Consider the following 19,008-nt stretch of genomic DNA (forward strand, 5'->3'; position numbering starts at 1 on the left):
CATGGACGGACAGAGAATCCAGCCATTGTGTTTAGACTTAGGAAGCAGGTCAAAGGATCTGAGTGGAATAAAGATGATGTAATTAATGGGAGAAGCCAGGTCTGTAGCAGGCAGTTTAACGTATAGTTGCCAAAAGAGAGCAAACTTTGTAACTGGTGTCTGAAAGGGTTTCTATCTCTCTCTCTACAGGCAATCTTTCCAAGAAATCTCTATCCAGAGGACAGCAAGGATCCCTGTGTTTGTTAATTTCATTTAGAAGTGGCTTTGGACCTGTGAGGGTTTTGCTTAATTGGAGCTAGAGAATGTATCAGTTAGATGGTAGTGTTTCCTTTTATTGTTAAGATTTATTTAACCGTTAATTGTAAGGTATTCAAAATCCTGAGGGGCCTCGAAAGAATGGATAAGGAAAAGCTGTTCACTGAGTAAAGGATCAAGGACGAGAGGGCACAGATTTAAGGTGATTGGCAAAAGAAGTACTGAAGAGACAAGGAGAAACTTGTTCAAGCAGCAAGTGGTTAGGATGTGGAATATGTTGTCTGGGAGTGTGGTGGAGGCAGACCTAATCAAGGCATTCAAGACAGAATTGGATTGTTATCTGAAAAGGAATAATGTGCAGGGCTATGGGGGGATGGCAGTGGAATGGCTGGAGGTGAATTGTTCCTTCAGAAAGATAGCACAGACACAACAGGCCAAATGGACTCCCTCTGAGCTGTAACTATTCTATGATTCTATAATAGACAATTTGAATACAGCAATTCATATACAAGGCTCCTCAGACAGCAAATAAATAAATGTCTCTTTTATATATATATGTTTGAATGTTTGTTGAGACATATAACTGGTCAGGACATGAGGGAGAACATCTCCATTTCGTTTTTCAAAATAGTGGCACGGGATCTTTAATGTCGACTTCAGAGAACAAACAAGGACTCGATTTAATAAATCAGCACAAAGATAGCACCTCCGACAGGGCAACATTCCTTCAGTACTGGACTGGAGCCTGAGCCTGGATGATCTACTGAAGCCTCTGGAGTAGAATTCGAACCTACGACCTTCATGACTCAGCAGGAAGCTTACACGAAGCATTACAGTTAGGAAAAGCCAAGAGACACTGGGATTAAACCAACTGAAGCATGGAGGAGAAGAGAAAGTCATTCAGAGGTTATGAAAATTATGTTGTTCTTCTATCTCTGCGACCTTCACAACCCATACCATTAAGTTCAAATAGGGATCAGAAGTTCAGACTCTGTGGGGAACGGCTGTGCTTTTTCCCGAGTTGGCCAAATGCTGGTCAAAAGACAGGTTGGCTGTCCAATTAAGGGTGACGGACAGGATCACAAAGCTGGAGGACCAAAGAGGAAGCCTTTCAGCTGGGAAGCAGGATGCCTTTGTAGGGAAGGGAGAGAGAGACAGGGCTCCGCAAGATGGAGGCACCCTCTCTCCAACTTTTTTTATATGTACAGCCAGGCCACGCAGTGAAGGTGGGGGGGGGGTGGTACGGACAGAGGAGGGTGGAATCCCCTCCACAGGGCAGCCAGTGTCTACAGTTGAAGCCAGGTAGGCAGGGAAAGAGCAAGACAGCCAGGGTGCATACCAACGCCCCCCTCCCCCCAACCCCCCCACCTGCCTGACACCCTGCCCCCAGTCTGCCATCGGGATAATGCCTCCAAAACAGCTCAAATGTCCCCTCTTACCTCTGGAGGCTTAGAGGTTAACTGGAATATCCCCTTACAACAATAGGCCATGAATTAATTGAATCGGCTAGCCACCGCTTACCCTCCATCATACAACCAAACTCCCACCCACAACCCACCCACCTCCTGGAAAAATGGAATGGAACCAGCATGCCAACCGACAGGGCAAAATTCAATGTCTGCCAACGTCCGTGTCCAACCCCATCTGGGGCTAAAATCCTCCCCAAATCTTCTGGTTGTGTAGTCAATCGAAAATGGTCACTAGGAGAGTTAGAGGGGATGTTAACAGCATTCCAGAGAGTTCATGGAGCATTGATTCATTAAAGGAAGCCTGGACGGACACTTGAAGCAGTACAGGGTACAGGAAAATAGAGAGTAGGACAGAGGGATTAGTTCTTCGAATGTTATTAGCAAAGGGCTGGCACAAAGACAGTGGGCCGCAAGATCTCCGTCTCTGCTATAAATGATAGTCTACCTGCTGTCTGTCCTGTTTGGTCATTCTCTTGCAGATTTTTCTGGAGGCAAGTGGGAAGAATCCCAGACATTGATGGTTAATCAGCAACAGAGCTCTGGAGTACGACACAACTGCCTGGCTCAGGCATTACATTAGCACAGGAGGTTGGCTTGCTTCCAATTCCCCATCAACAAGTTGGCCTCAAAGACCCCAATTATTTCACCCTTCCTAAGCAAGTCAGTCACTAGTCAATTATTAGACAACTTGGCAATTAGAGATCTGAGCACTCATAGGCACACAACAGCACAACATCGTGACCCAGGTCATCGGAGGAGCAACACAACCCTGGGAATCAGAGTTGGACCCACACACTAAAACTAAACAATAAACACACACAACTAACGCAATAAATACACACACACAAACTAACACGATAAACACACACACAAACTAAACAATAAACATACACACACACAAACTAATGCAATAAACACACACACAAACTAACACGATAAACACACACAAACTAAACAATAAACATACGCACACACAAACTAATGCAATAAACACACACACTCACACAAAAAACGCACACACAAACTAAACAATAAACACACACACAAACTAATGCAATAAACACACACACAAACTAACACAAAAACACACACAAATTAAACAATAAACACACACAAACTAACGCAATAAACACACACACAAACTAACGCATTAAGCACACAGACAAACTAATACAATAAACACACACAACTAACGCAAAAAATACACACACACAAACTAATACAATAAACACACACACTCACACAAAAAACAAACACACAAACTAAACAATAAACACACACACAAACTAAACAATAAACACACACACAAACTAAACAATAAAAACACACACAAACTAAACAATAAACATACACACACACAAACTAATGCAATAAACACACACACTCACACAAAAACACACACACAAACTAAACAATAAACACACACACAAACTAAACAATAAACACACACACAAATGAATGCAATAAACACACACAAATTAAACAATAAACACACACAAACTAACGCAATAAACACACACACAAACTAATGCAATAAGCACACAGACAAACTAATGCAATAAACACACACAACTAACGCAAAAAACACACACACACAAACTAACACGATAAACACACACACAAAATAAACAATAAACACACACACACAAACTAATGCAATAAACAAACACACTTGCACAAAAAACACACACAAACTAAACAATAAACACACACACAAACTAAACAATAAACACGCACAAACTAATGCAATAAACACATACACAAACTAACACAAAAACACACACAAATTACACAATAGACACACACAAACTAACGCAATAAACACACACAAACTAACGCAATAAACACACAGACAAACTAATACAATAAACACACAAACTAAACAAACACATACACACAAACTATTACAATAAATACACACACAAACTAACTCAAAAACACACACACAAACTAAACAATAAACACACACAAACTAAACAACACACAAAAACTAACACAATAAACACACAAACTAACACAATAAATACACACATACACAAAAACTGATACAATAAACACACACAAACTAACAGAAACACATACACAAGCTAATACAATAAACACACACACACCAACTAACACAATGAACACACAAACCGACACAATAAACACACCCAAACTAACACAACACACTCAAACTAACACAATAACACACACACAAACACAATAAACACACACACAAGCTAACACAATAAACACACACACAAACAAACACAAAAACACAATAAACACACATACAAAGACTAACACAATACACACATGCACAATACACACAGACATAGACTAACACAACGCACACACACGGACACACACATACACACAGACACACACTCACAGACATATACTCATACAGACACACTCACACATGCACACACGCACTCACATGCACACACATACATGCTCACATATACACACACACGGACACATGCTCATATACACACAGGCACTTGCAGACAAACACAGACACAAGCACACATTCACACACACTCATACAGACACACTCACACATGCACTCACATGCACACTCACATACGCACACACCGACACACACACAGACACATGCAGACAAACACAGACACAAGCACACATTCACACACACAGACACACACACGCATTCACATACACAGTCACACACTTACATAGACACAAACACACACAGGCACACACTCATATATACACAGATATAATGCCTGTAGACACTCACTTGGGCAAGATACAGGACAACCAGTGCCTGTACCCAACAACAGTCAGCAGCCTCAGGAGAGATGGGAGGAATCCTGAAATGTGATAGACACAGACACGACATTGGAGGGATCACTGCCAGAGTGACGCCAGAACCTTGACTAACTGATAACAGTTAGTCAGCTCTTGAAGTTTTTAAGTTCAGAGCTGCAGGTCATCCTAACCTCAATGGGTTTTGTCAAAGAGTACTTGAAGTTCTCAAACCTTTTACAGTTTAACTAACAAAAGGTAATTTAGTGATTGGGATTTTTCTCTGGAAAGGCAACACTGATTAATCTTTAGCAAGCTTACCTGCAGTGATGTTTGGGTTTAATTGCTAATTCTCACTTGGTGGAACAGCAGTACACAAAGAGTGACTCATAGCTTAACCGCAGTCAGACTGAATGCCCGACAACCTGAAGTGAAGTGAGTTAAGAGTACAAGGCAAAGTACAAGGAAAAAAATCAGATAGCAACTCAACTCAAACAGGGTAGGACATGTCTTGACACAGAACAGGTTCACTTGGGAGAGTGGCAACAGTATAAGGGCCTAACGGGTGTTTAATCTTTCTTTTTTTCCCCCCTTTAAATCTCTTTGTGAATTCGGATCAGAGAGGATGGAGGCTAGGGCAGTTGCATGCTCCTCCTGTAGGATGTGGGTGGTGAGGGATACCACCGGTGTCCCCGTTGACTATACCTGCGGGAAGTGCACCCAACTCCAGCTCCTCAGAGACCGAGAACTTCGGATCATCCGGGAGGCAGAGAGGGTGATAGAGAGGATTTACAGGGAGATAGCCACATCCAAGGTACAGGACAAGAGTAGCTGGGTTACAGTCAGGGAAAGGAAAATGAAAGGGCAGACAGTGCAGGGATCCCTCGTGGCCGTTCCCCTTCAAAAGAGAATAGAAAAGCAATAGTGATAGGAGACTCAATGGTTAGGGGAATAGATAGGAGATTCTGTGGTCACGAGCGAGACGCCGGGAAGGCATGTTGCCTCTCGGGTGCCAGGGCCAGGGATGTCTCAGATCGAGTCTACAGGATTCTTAAGGAGGAGGGGGAGCAACCAGAAGTCATGGTGCACATAGGCACCAACGACATAGCTAAGAAAAGGGATGAGGATCTAAAAAGTGATTTTAGGGAGTTAGGTTGGAAGCTAAAGAGCAGGACAAGCAGAGTAGTCTCAGGATTGCTACCGGTGCCACGTGCAAGTGAGGAAATGAACAGAGAGCGAGTGCAGCTGAACACGTGGCTACAGCGCTGGTGCAGGAGGGAAGGCTTCAGGTATGTGGATAATTGAGATATCTTCTGGGGAAGGTGGGACCTGTACATGAAGGATGGATTGCACCTAAACTGGAGGGGCACCAATATCCTGGGCGGGAGGTTTGCTAGAGCTCTTCGGGAGGGTTTAAACTAGTTCGGCAGGGGTATGGGAACCAGAGCTATGGATCAGAGGATAGGGTAGCTGTTGAACAGGTAGAAATAGTATGCAGCAAGTCTGTGAGGCAGGATAGACAGTTGATAGGGCAAAGTTGCACTCAGTGGAATGGGTTAAAGTGTGTCTGTTTCAATGCAAGGAGTGTCAGGAATAAGGGAGATGAACTTAGAGCATGGATCAGTACTTGGAACTACGATGTTTGGCCATTACGGAGACATGGGTTTCACAGGGGCAGGAATGGTTGTTAGATGTTTGGGGTTTAGATATTTTCAGAAGAATAGGGAAGGATGTAAAAGAGGAGGGGGAGTGGCACTGTTAATTAGGGAGTGCACCACAACTGCAGAAAAGGAGGTAGTTGAAGAGGGCTTGTCTACTGAGTCTGTATGGGTGGAAGCAGTCACTTTATTGGGAGTTTTCTATAGAACCCCCAATAGCAGCAGAGAGATAGAGGAACAGATTGGGCGGCAGATCATGCAGAAGTAACAGAGTTGTTGTCATGGGTGGTTTCAACTTCCTGAATATTGACTGGAACCTCCTTACTGCAAATGGTTTGGATGGAGCAGATTTTGACAGGCGTGTACAGGAAGGATTCCTGACTCCATGGGCAGGATTCTCCCGTACCCAGCGGGGCGGGGGTGTCCCGGTGGGATGGAGTGGCGTGAACCACTCCAGCGTCGGGCTGCCCCAAAGGTGCGGAATCTTCCGGACCTTCAGGGGCGAGGCCCACCCCGGAGTGGTTTGCGCCCTGCCGGCCTGCATGGAAGGCCTTTGGCACCGCGGCAGCCGGGGCCAAATGGACTCCGACGGCCAGCGTGGGTCCGCGCATGCGCGGGGGCATCAGCGGCTGCTGATGCCATCCCCGCGCATGCATGGGGGGGGTTTACCTACGCGTCGGCCATCACGGAGGATTACATGGCCGGCGCGTAGCAATAGAATGCCCCCACGGCACAGGCCCACCCGCGGATCAGTGGGCCCCGATCGTGGGCCAGGCCACTGTGGGGGCACCTCCTGGGGCCAGATCCCCCCCAGGACCACGGAGCCCGCCTGCGCCGCCAGGTCCCACCGGTAAGGGACGAACTCTAATTTATGCCGGCGGGACCTGCATAGAATGAGCGAGACTTCGGCCCATCACGGGTCGGAGAATCGCCGGGGGAGCGCCTGCCGACCGGCGCGATTTCCCCCCCGTCCCCGTCCCCGCCGAATCTCCAGCGCCGGAGAATTTGGCAGCCGGCGGGGGCGGGATTCACATCGACCCCCGCCGATTCTCCGACCCAGCGGGGGGGGTCGGAGAATCCCACCCAATATGTAGATAGGCCAACTAGGGGAGAGGCCATATTGGACTTGGTGCTCGGCACCGAACCAGGCCAGGTGTCAGATGTCTCGGTGGAAGAGCATTTCAGTGACAGTGACCACAACTCCTTGACCTTTGCCATAGTCATGGAGAGAGATAGGAACACCAGTATGGGAAGGTATTTAATTGGGGAAGGGGAAATTATACTGCTATTAGACAAGAGCTGAGGAGCATAAAGTGGGAACAATTGTTCTTGGAGAAATGCACAACAGTAATGTGGAGATTGTTTAAGGAGCACTTGCTGCGAGTGCTGGATAGTTTTGTCCCACTGAGACGAGGAAGGAATGGTAAGGTGAAGGAGCCTTGGATGACAAGAGAAGTGGAGCTTCTAGTCAAGAGGAAGAAGGAAGCTTACATAAGGTTGAGAAAGCAAGGATCTGACCCGGCTCTAAAGGGTTACAAGGTAGCCAGGAAAGAACTCAAAAATGGACTGAGCAGAGCTAGAAGAGGGCATGAAAAAGTGCTGGCGGGAAGGATTAGGGGAAACCCCAAGGCGTTCTACACTTCTGTGAGATAGTGGAGGGAACTTGTGCCTAGAGTCTGAGGAGATGGGGGAGGCCCTAAATAAATACTTTGCTTCAGTATTCACTAGAGTGAGGACCTTGTTGCTCATGAGAACAGTGTGAACCAGGTTAATAGACTCAAACAGGTTGATATTAAGGAGGATGTGCTGGAAATTTTGAAAAGCATCAGGATAGATAAGTCCCCTGGGCCTGAAGGGATATACCCAAGGTTACTACGGGAAGCGAGGGAGGAGATTTCTGCGCCATTGGCGATGATCTTTGAGTTCCCACTCTCCACTGGAGTAGTACCGGATGATTGGAGGGAGGCGAATGTTGTTCCCCTGTTCAAGAAAGGGAATAGGGAAATCCCTTGGAGTTACAGACCCGTCAATCTTACGTCTGTGGTGAGCAAAATATTGGAAAGTATTCTGAGAAATAGGGGGCGTGATTCTCCACTCCCGCGCCGGTTGGGAGAATCGCCTGGCGCGACATTATTCCATGTGACCCGGTCCGACGCCCTCCCAAAATTCGCCCAAGCGGCAAGAACGGCCCCGTCGAGTTCTGCGCGGCGCAGGCCGGAGAATCGCCCGAGACACCCAAAATGGCGATTCTCCGCTATCCCCACTATTCTCCGGCCCGGATGGGCCGAGCAGCCTGCCCAATACGACGGGTTCCCACCTGCGCCGTCCACACTCGGTCGCTGCCGGCGAGAACAGCGCAGGAACGCTGGGGGGACGGCCTGTGGGGGGGGGGAGGGGGGTTCCTGCACCGGGGGGGTCTCAAATGGGGTCTGGCCCGTGATCGGTGCCCACCGATCGGTGGGCCGGCCTCTCTGAAGGAAGACCTTCTTTCCTCCGTGCCCCGCAGGATCCATCCGACATCTTCTTGTGGGGTGGCCTCGGGGAGGACAGCAACCACGCATGCGCGGGTGGCGGCAGTTACGCCAGTTATGCGGCGCCGGCCGCGTCATTTACGCGCCGCCGCTTTTACGCGGCGCCAATACCCGGCGCGCGCTCACGACGCTGCTTTCACGACACGCCCCCCCCCCCCCCCAAGTTTCTCGCGGCCCTGATCCTAGCCCATTTTCGGGCCCTGAATCGGTCGAGATCGGGGCCGTTTCACACCGTCGTGAACCTCGACGGCATTCACGACGGCATGGGCACTTAGTCGCGGGAGCGGAGAATCGCGCCCAGGATTTATGATTATTTAGAAAAATATAGTTTGATTAAAGATACTCAACATGGCTTTGTGAGGGGAAGGTCATGCCTCACAAGCCTCACTGAATTCTTTGAGGATGTGACGAGACACATTGATGAAGGTCGGGCAGTGGATGTGGTGTATATGGATTTCAGTAAGGCATTTGATAAGATTCCCCATGGTAAGCTCATTGAGAAAGTTAGGGGGCACGCGATACAGGGAAATTTGGCTGTCTGGATACAGAACTGGCTGGCCGAAAGAAGACAGCGAGTGGTCATGGATGGAAAGTATTCCGCCTGGAGGTCGGTGACCAGTGGTGTCCCGCAAGGATCTGTTCTGGGACCTCTGCTCCTTGTGGTTTTTATAAATGACTTGGATGAGGAAGTGGAAGGGTGGGTTAGTAAGTTTGCCGATGACACGAAGGTTGGGGGAGTTGTAGATAGTGTTGAGGGTGTTGCAGGTTACAACAGGACATTGACAGGATGCAGAGCTGGGCTGAGAAGTGGCAGATGGAGTTCAACCTTGATAAATGTGAAGTGATTCATTTTGGAAGGTTGAATTTGAATGCTGAATACAGGGTTAAAGGCAGGATTCTTGGAAGTGTGGAGGAACAGAGGGATCTTGGGGTCCGCATACATAGATCCCTCAAAGTTGCCACCCAGGTTGATAGGGTCGTTAAGAAGGCGTATGGTGCGTTGGCTTTCATTAACAGGGGGATTGAGTTTATGAGCCGCGAGGTTTTGCTGCAGCTTTATAAAACTCTAGTTAGACCACACTTGGAATATTGTGTCCAGTTCTGGTCGCCTCATTATAGGAAGGATGTGGATGCTTTGGAGAGGATACAGAGGAGATTTACCAGGATGCTGCCTGGACTGGAGGGTATGTCTTATGAAGAAAGGTTGAGGGAGCTAGGGCTTTTCTCACTGGAGCGAAGAAGGCAGAGGGTGATTTGATAGAGGTGTGAAGGTGATGAGAGGCATGGATAGAGTGGACAGCCAGAGACTTTTCCCCAGGGTGGAAATGGCTGTCACGAGCGGACATAATTTTAAGGTGATTGGAGGAATGTATAGGGGAGATCTCAGAGGTAGGTTCTTCACACAGAGAGTGGTGGGTGTGTGGAATGCACTGCAGCAGAGGTGGTGGAATCAGAGTCATTAAGGACATTTAAGCAACTCTTAGACAGCCACATGGACAGCAGTAAATTGAAGGGGTGTAGGTTAGGTTGATCATAGATGAATGATAAATGGTCAGCACAACATCGTGGGCTGAAGGGCCTGTACTGTGCTGTACTGTTCTATGTTCTATGTTCTAGAACTAGGATAGAAACATACCCACACATCTCTGCTGGGCACCAAATATATCACAGACTGTTTCTAGCACAGGAACAGCCCAATGGCCCATGCTGGTGAATATACTGCAGGTACTGCAGAGACCAATACGAGTGGAGGGTGCCGGCTGTAGCGTTAAATCATATGAATGGATGGCATAAAATTGGTTTGATTTCCCTCTGCACAGAAGATTAAAGGATTGAGGCGCTGAAGATTTGGATAACAAAATTGAAGTCCGTGGGATTAAAGGGGCACAGGCAACATGGATACAACATTGGCTAAAGGACAGGGAACAAAGGTCAATACTGAACAGTTGTTTATCAAACCGAGGGCGGTACTTTGATGTCAGGTATTAGGACCACTGATCTTTCTGATATATATAAATGACTTGGTCTTGGGTATAAAGGGCACAATTTCAATGATTGTAACTGTCACAAGGCTTCGATAGATAATGAAATAGTGAGGAGGATGGTGTGCAGAAATCAGGAGGATAAAAATACACAGATGGATGGGGATAAAATGGGCAGAGACATGACAGATGAAATTCATTGCAGAGAAAAATGAAAGTGCCTCATTTTGGTAAGGAAAGGAGCAGGACAATATAAGCAAATGGGGCAATTTAAAGGAGTACAGAAAGACGCGGGGTGGGGGTTTCACATACACAGATCTTTGAAGGTGGCAGGACAAGTTGATAAAACTGTTCAAAAAAGCATTTTGGATCTTTGGCTTGATAAAGAGGAATAACAGCAAAGGAGTTTATGCTAAACCTGGATTGGATGTCAGTTGGGTTTTGCGTCTAATTTGGCACTGTACTTCAGGATGGATGTCAGGGGCGAGAGGTGATTTACTAGAATGATACTTGGGATGAAGGAGTTCCCCTGTTTGGAAAAACTAAAGATTGTTCAACTTTGAGGGGAGAAGCTCAAAGGAAAGTTTAATAGAGGTGTTAAAAACCATGAAGAGTTCTGTTTAGATGGGTAAGAAACTGTTTCACACATCAGGCGGCTCTCGTCTTATAAACCCGAAAACAGGTCCTTTTACTCGAAATAGCCCGCTAATACAGGGAAAAAGTATCCCCGCACCCTAACCAACATCAACACGAATGAAGATACCGAATGACAGCAACTCCAGAGGCCGCAAAGAGACGGGAAATGGGAAAAGCCAGGAGAAACAAGTGGCCGAGCTGAATACACAAAGCGACGAAGCGACGCCATGCCGGAACGAGAAGGACCGGCTCACCGCACACGGAGCCCCCCTCGCCAGAGGGTGGATCGAAGATGTTCCTCTACTGCGAACTGAAAGAACATAAAGAGGAGCCGAAGACCGATATCCAGGCTGCGGTCAAGGTTGCGGACAAGGAAGCTCTGGCGATCATGCGGGTGGCCCAGGACAAAGCAGAGAGGTGATTGGAGGCCATCGAGAACACCACAAAGGAACTAGAAAAGACCTCAAAAGACGAGAGCGACCAGATCGCCACCCTGGAGAAGGAAATAGCGAGGTTGGTTGCAGAGCAGGGAAGTCTGAAAGAATGACTCATAGTTTAACCCCAGTCAGACTGAATGCCCGACAATCTGAAGTGAAGTGAGTTAAGAGTACAAGGCAAACAAACGAAAATCAGATAGCAACTCAACTCAAACAGGATACGACATGGCTGGAGGACCAAAAGAACCAGTCATGGCACCAGAACATAAGGACAGTGGGATTGCCGGAAGGGATCGAAGGCAGAGATCCCATGGTCTTTGTGGCCCAAATGCTGGGAAACCTGGTGGGAAGGTACAGTTTCGCCAACCCACCAGAAATAGACAGAGCCCATCGGTCGCTCCGGCCGAAACACAAGGCCGGAGAACAGCCGAGGGCGATAATCGACCAAAATGCACTGGGACCATGACCAGGAAAGAATCCTGCACTGGGCAAGACACACAAGAAACGGTAACTGGAAAGGTCACCGGATCAGGATCTACCAGGGCATTGGGGCTGACCTGGCCAAGCGCCGGGCATAGTTCAACAGGGCAAAGGCAGCCCTGTACAAAAACGGTGTAAAATGTGGGATGCTGTATGTACCCGGCCAAACTCTGGGTCACATTCCAGGGCAGTGAGCACTTCTTCACAGCCCCTGCGACGTGGGCAACTTTGACTTGGAGAACGAGCTGGAAAAACAGCAGCAGGGACAGTGGTGAAAAGAGCACCGAAGAGACTTGATTTATTTACTTAACTAACTCGAAAGACACTTAGCTCGGGCTGCATTGCCTCATTTTGAGGACGGGAGTTGCAGCATAGGAAGGAAAGGGCAAAGGCAGCGGAGCATAGGAAAGGGTGATGAGAACGGCAGGAAGGGAGAACAGGTAGCGGGCGAAGGGTAGATATATAGTCGACCCTGGGAGGGAGGGCACCACACTAGCGGGAAAGCTAGCACCAGGAAGCATAGGCGAGAGAGGGGCCACGGCGCATCTCCCGCAACGGAGAGAACACCGGGCAACAGGGAGCGGGGTACGCAGCATTAACAAGGGGACAACTAGGGGAAGGGAACATGGGGGGGACAGCAACAGGAAGGGGGGTAAGAGGACGGGGGTGGGGGGGGAGAAAGAACCATAGGAACACACTGCACACAATAACTCAACTAGGGCAGCACGGTAGCATTGTGGATAGCACAATTACTTCACAGCTCCAGGATCCCAGGTTCGAGTCCGGCTTGGGTCACTGTCTGTGCGGAGTCTGCACATCCTCCCCGTGTGTGCGCGGGTTTCCTCCGGGTGCTCCGGTTTCCTCCCACAGTCCAAAGATGTGCAGGTTAGGTGGATTGGCCATGATAAATTGCCCTTAGTGTCCAAAATTGCCCTTAGTGTTGGGTGGGGTTGCTGGGTGATGGGGATAGGGTGGAGGTGTTGACCTTGGGTGGGGTGCTCTTTCCAAGAGCCGGTGCAAACTTGATGGGCCGAATGGCCTCCTTCTGCACTGTAAATTCTATGACAACAAGGGTAGTAAGAGCATTAGGCTACTTACAACAGGCCACACGTGGCGACTTGGAACACAAGGACACCGCAAGCAACTAGGTTGGAGGGTCCCTGAACATAGGGAAACCCCAGAGTGCAGGGACCTGACCTCATAGGGAGTACGGTGACCGTGGCCATTTAGGATGCCCCCTAACAAAGGGAAACCCCGGCGTGCAAGGGCGCATCCACCAAGTAAGTTTGATTGATCGCACAGGAGTGCGGGGGACAAAAAACCCCTATCAGGGTAGTCACTTGGAACATTAGGGGACTTAACGGCCCAGTCAACACACACCAACTTACCATGTGAGGGGACCTTAACTGTGTACAGGACCCACGGACAGACAGGGCGAACCAAAACGGAGAAGACCTCTAACATGGCGAAAGAACTCGGCATATTTAGGAGCAGTTGGGGGCAGTGGTCCCATGGCGGTTCACCCATCCAGGGGAGAAGGAGGTCTCATTCTTCTCCGAAGTACACAATTATACACACGGATCAACTTCTTTGTAGTGGGGAAATCGGTGCTTCCAGGGTTAGTAAGAGCGGAATACTCCCCAATTGTAACCTCCGACCACGCTCCACATTACGTGGATGTGAGGTTGGAGAAGTGCCGTGCCTAACACCCCCCCATCGTGGCTGGACATGGTCCTCCTGGTCTGTGAGAAAATATCACAGGCCGTAGACGAGTAAACTACTAATAACGAGAATGGGGAGGTCTCACCCTCCACTCTCTGGGAGGCGCTGAAGGCTGTGATCAGGGGTGATATTATTGTCTACAAAGCACGTCGAGATAAGGAAAAGAGGGCGGCTTGGCAACAGCAAATCAACTCCATATTGGAGGTAGACCAGCAATACTCCGAGGCCCCGACTATAGAGCTCTTGGCGGAGAGGCAAAGGCTACAGATGGACTTCGACCTGCACTCCATGAGAAAAGCAGTGCACCAACTCCACCAGGCACGGGGGACCCTGTACGAGCATGGAGACAAAGCCAGGCTCCTGCTGGCTCACCAGCTGAGAAAGCAGGCAGCAATGAGGGGAAATAGCACAGATTAGAGCCAGCAGGGGCAAACTAGTAGCGGAGCCAGATAAGGTCAACGAGACACTCAGGGCCTTCTACTGGGGGCTGTACACCTCCGAGCCTCCCGCTGGGGACTTGGGGATGAAAGACTTCTTCAATGGACTGGACATGCCATTCTTGGGGGAAGATAGGAAATGGGGGCTGGAAGCACCATTAGAATTGGGAGAAGTCAAGGAGAGCATCAATTCCATGCAGGTGGGGGAGGCACAGGGACCAGACGGATTCCTGGCGGACTCCTACAAAATATTTGCGGCATTACTGGCTCCGCACTTGCGGGAGATATTCACAGACTCGCTGCCGAGGGGGACCCTGCCACCTATGCTAGCACAAGCCTCAATCTCGCTGACACCCAATAAAGTCAAAGACCCAACAGAATGAGGGTCCTACAGACCCATTTCACTGCTAAACGTAGATGTGAAAATACTGGCCAAGATCCTAGCCAGGAGACTGGAGGACTGCATTCCAGAGGTGGAAGCAGAAGACCAAACGAGCTTTGTCAAAGGTAGACAGCTAACATCGAACATCAGGCGTCTGCTGAACGTGATAATTACCCCATCTAGGTAGAGAACACCAGAGGTGATCATCTCCTTAGACACAGAAAAGGCCTTTGACAGAGTCGAATGAAAGTACCTCATAGCAGTTTGGACTTGGAACAGGGTTCACTGCATGGGTGAAACTCCTGTACAACACTTCCATGATGAGCATACGGACGAATACTACCAGCTCCAAGTACCTCCAACTGCACAGGGATGCCGCTGTCCCCGCTGCTGTTCACCCTTGCAATCGAACCACTAGCGATCGTGCTCAGGGCGGCAAAGAATTGGAAGGGGATCCGGAGAGGAGGCAGAGAGCACAGAGTCTTGCTCTTTCCGGATGACCTGCTTCTCTGCACCCGGACCTGCAAAGCAGCATGGAGCAAATCATGGCGCTCTTGAAAGAGTTTGGAACCTTTGTGGGCAACAAACTCAACCTGACCAAAAGTGACATCTTCCCAGTGAACCCGCAACGGGGAGGGGCTGTCATTCAAGCAGGCCCAACACAACTTCCGCTACCTGGGGATCCAAGTCACCCAAGACTGGACACAGATCCACAAGCGGAACCTAACCAGCCTGGTGAAGGAAGTTAAAAGGAACCTGCAGAGGTGGAACACGCTCTCACTCTCCCTGATAGGGAGAGTGCAGACGATCAAGGTGAATGTACTGCTCAGATTCCTCTTCCTGTTCAGATCCATATCGATTGACTTCCCCAACGCCTTCTTCAACTCAGTGGAAAAATTGATCAATGTTTATGTTGGGGGAGAGGAAATCCTAGGATCCCCAAAAGTCCTGCAGAGAACGAGAAGCATGGGGCGCCTAGCCCTCCCAAACCTGCAACATTACCACTGGGTTGCAACGGTAGAGAGGGTAAAGGGGTGGATAAAGGAGCCGGAAGTCGAATTGGTGAGAATGGAGGAGGGTTTCTGCACGGGGATCTCCCTCCGGGCCCTGGCCATGGCAGTTCTCCCATGCTCACTGGCCAAAACTCAACGAGCCCAATGGTGATAGCCACACTCTGGTCGTGGAACCAACTATGACAGCACTTCGGTCTAACCAAAATGTCTATCTGCACCAACCACAGGTTTGGGCCAGCCATAATGAAAATGAAATGAAATGAAATGAAAATCGCTTATTCATAGAATCATAGAATCATAGAATTTACAGTGCAGAAGTAGGCCATTCGGCCCATCGAGGCTGCACTGGCTCTTGGAAAGAGCACCCTACCCAAGGTGAACACCTCCACCCTATCCCCATAACCCAGTAACTCCACCCAGCACTAAGGGCAATTTTGGACACTAAGGGCAATTTATCATGGCCAATCCACCTAACCCACAGATCTTTGGACTGTGGGAGGAAACCGGAGCACCCGGAGGAAACCCACGCAGACACGGGGAGAACATGCAGACTCCGCACAGACAGTGCTCCCTTACTCCACTCCTGCCACATTGCACCCAATAACGTCGTGGCCCCCCAAACACATCCCCTCCCTCCTCATGGATTTAACTGTGGATTTCCAAGTTGGGGAGCAGAAGCCAGACCGGAAACAGCACTCACAGCAGAATTGGGAAAGATTTTTCACAGAGCAGAGAGAGAGAGAAAGAAGACTCGGGTGCACAGTGGGCATGGGCAGTGCCAGTGGGACCCGGGCACAGAGCAGAGAGAGCGAAGGTTCCAGTGGACGGTTAGAGGGCAGTGCAGCGGAACACTGGTACAGAGCAGAGAGATAGACTGTTCCAGTGGATTATCAGTGGGCAGTGCAGTGTGACACTGGTACAGAGCAGAGAGAGCGAAGGTTCCAGTGGGCAGTGCCAGTGGGACCCGGGCACAGAGCAGAGAGAGCGAAGGTTCCAGTGGACGGTTAGAGGGCAGTGCAGCGGAACACTGGTACAGAGCAGAGAGATAGACTGTTCCAGTGGATTATCAGTGGGCAGTGCAGCGGGACACTGGCACAGAGCAGAGGGCGAAGGTTCCAGTGGACGGTCAGTGGGACACTGGCACAGAGTAGAGAGAGAGACTGTTCCAGTGGACGGTCAGAGGGCAGTGCAGTGGGACACTGGCATGCACGTTCACATAGGCAGGAGATGTTCATCTCGTTCCTCTTCATCCTCCTCTCCTAGCTGCTCATCTCCCACTCCTCTGTACGCCGCGGCTGCAGTGCGAGGTTTGGACCGGAATACAAAATCACAGCCATCGGCTGTTAAGTTGCCCAGTTCTTGCCAGAAGTAATAGTTTGGAAATTGTTCAAAACCTTTCGCCCTGATCACCAATCGCTGATATAAAAATCCACCCAGGATATAGACTGTGATCAGCACCAGGAACAGGATGAGGAGGACAGAGCCAGGGCTGAGACAATAACTTGGTGGGGGGCAGGCAGTCTTGCTGTCCAATTCAAACAGGTAAAAGCAGTCAGCAACCTTTTCCCGTTCCTCAAACACAGTGGTGAATGCAGCACCATGGAGATCATGACCATTCCCCTACGTTTTTCTCCTTTGCAGTGACTGGTGTAGCGGCCACCATCGCCATAGATCAGAATAATCCAATCGCTGCCTCCAATAATCTGTGTTGAATTGATTCTTCCAATGACCTTCGTCTCATTCTTCTTGCTCTGCTGAATGAGTCCAGCAAATGGATGATTGTCAATGGCCGCGCACACTCGGAAAGAGTAAGTGTGTGTCTCCATCATCGAGTTATTGTCATGAGTAGGCTTCAATGAAGTTTCTGTGAAAGGCCCCTAGTCACCACATTCCGGATCCTGTTCGGGGAGGCTGGTACGGGAATCGAACCGTGCTGCTGGCCTGCCTTGGTCTGCTTTAAAAGCCAGCGATTTAGCCCAGTGTGCTAAACCAGCCCCTGGATGCCACCTTCAAAAGGTGCAGACAGGACGGGGACATTGACAGTTAGGAACTTCTATGCCATTAGACAACATTAGAGGCAATGTCCAAGGTGGTGGGGGTGAGTGTGGTGCCATGCCCAAGAGTGGCAGTCTTCGGGGTTCCAGAACAGCCAGATCTCTTTATGAGGAAGAGGGCCAATGCCCTTGCTTTGCCTCCTTGATTGCCCGCCAGAGAATCCTGCTCAGCAGGTCACCAGCACCACCTAAAGCTGCAGACTGGCTGTCTAACCTATCGGAATTTCTCCAGATGGAGAAAGTTAAATTCACCACCGGGGGTTGGAAGAGGGCTTCCACAAAACGTGGGAGCCAATGACCCAGTTGTTCCAAGATCTGTTTGTAGCCAACAGCGAATACATCAGAGGGAGGGAGAGGGAGGCCACAGTAAAACTACGGATACAAATGAAAACAGAGGCGGGTGGGGGGGGGGGGGGGACAAGAGGGGGGGAGGTGAAGGGAATAAAGAGTCAAGGAGCCCAATCATGCCCAACACATAACAAAATACACGGCATTACGCCACCCCAACAGGAACAGGATAAAAGAACCAATGAGGGAAGAGAGCAGATGACAAGAAGGGGAGGGGGATTAGGAAGAAAGGGGAGGGAGGGAAGCAGGAGACCCAACTAAAACTAAGTGCCTACTGGAAAACGAAAAACAAAATACTGTAACCGATGTAAATAACGAAAGACAACCGATGTATAATAATATTTTGGTCTATGTTCACGCTCATCTTCGAACATTTATAATATGAAAAACGCTGAATAAAAATATTTTTTTGAAAACTCTTTTGACTGGCAGAGGAAGGCCTGCCTGTAACCATAATGCCACAAATTTTTTTGAAAACTCTTTTGACTGGCAGAGGAAGGCCTGCCTGTAACCATAATGCCACAAAATTAAGGCATTTGGCAATTGTAGCAGGGATGGTGTTAATCAGAATAAATCCTTACAGTTTGGATTGAAAGCAGATTTGGTCGCAACATTCAAAAGCAATCTGAAAAGTTTGAAAGGCAATGAGAGAAGGTGAGTGCACCTAATTGGAAGGAAAACAGGAAGTGCTGGAAAAACCCAACCACTCTGGCAGCGTCTGTGGAGAGCGAAACAAGGTCTAATGTATCTAATCTTCAACTACAGCTTGGCCATTCATCAATGAAATTGGAAAACACTCTTTCACACAGAGGGAATGCTCCCCTATTCTCCCCTATGGACGAGATTTAAAGAT

General features: G+C 48.9%; 1 protein-coding gene and 1 long non-coding RNA gene across 2 annotated transcripts in view; both read right to left on the minus strand.

Moving 5' to 3' along the window:
* The window catches only part of LOC140428799 (uncharacterized), a 42,145-nt gene extending 37,571 nt beyond the window's left edge, over window positions 1–4,574 (minus strand). Inside the window, exon 1 of the long non-coding RNA XR_011948884.1 lies at window positions 4,468–4,574. This is a non-coding gene — a long non-coding RNA (uncharacterized lncRNA). The remainder of the gene's footprint in view (window positions 1–4,467) is intronic.
* Window positions 4,575–16,789: 12,215 nt separating this feature from the next.
* LOC140428798 (cation-dependent mannose-6-phosphate receptor-like) lies at window positions 16,790–17,579 on the minus strand. Its single transcript, XM_072515490.1, is given in 2 exon segments — window positions 16,790–17,354; window positions 17,357–17,579. Coding segments are annotated over 2 exon segments (612 nt in total). The 3' UTR covers window positions 16,790–16,965.
* Window positions 17,580–19,008: the final 1,429 nt, after the last annotated feature.

Source organism: Scyliorhinus torazame, chromosome 8 (assembly GCF_047496885.1).
Source record: "Scyliorhinus torazame isolate Kashiwa2021f chromosome 8, sScyTor2.1, whole genome shotgun sequence".
NCBI lineage: Eukaryota > Metazoa > Chordata > Chondrichthyes > Carcharhiniformes > Scyliorhinidae > Scyliorhinus > Scyliorhinus torazame.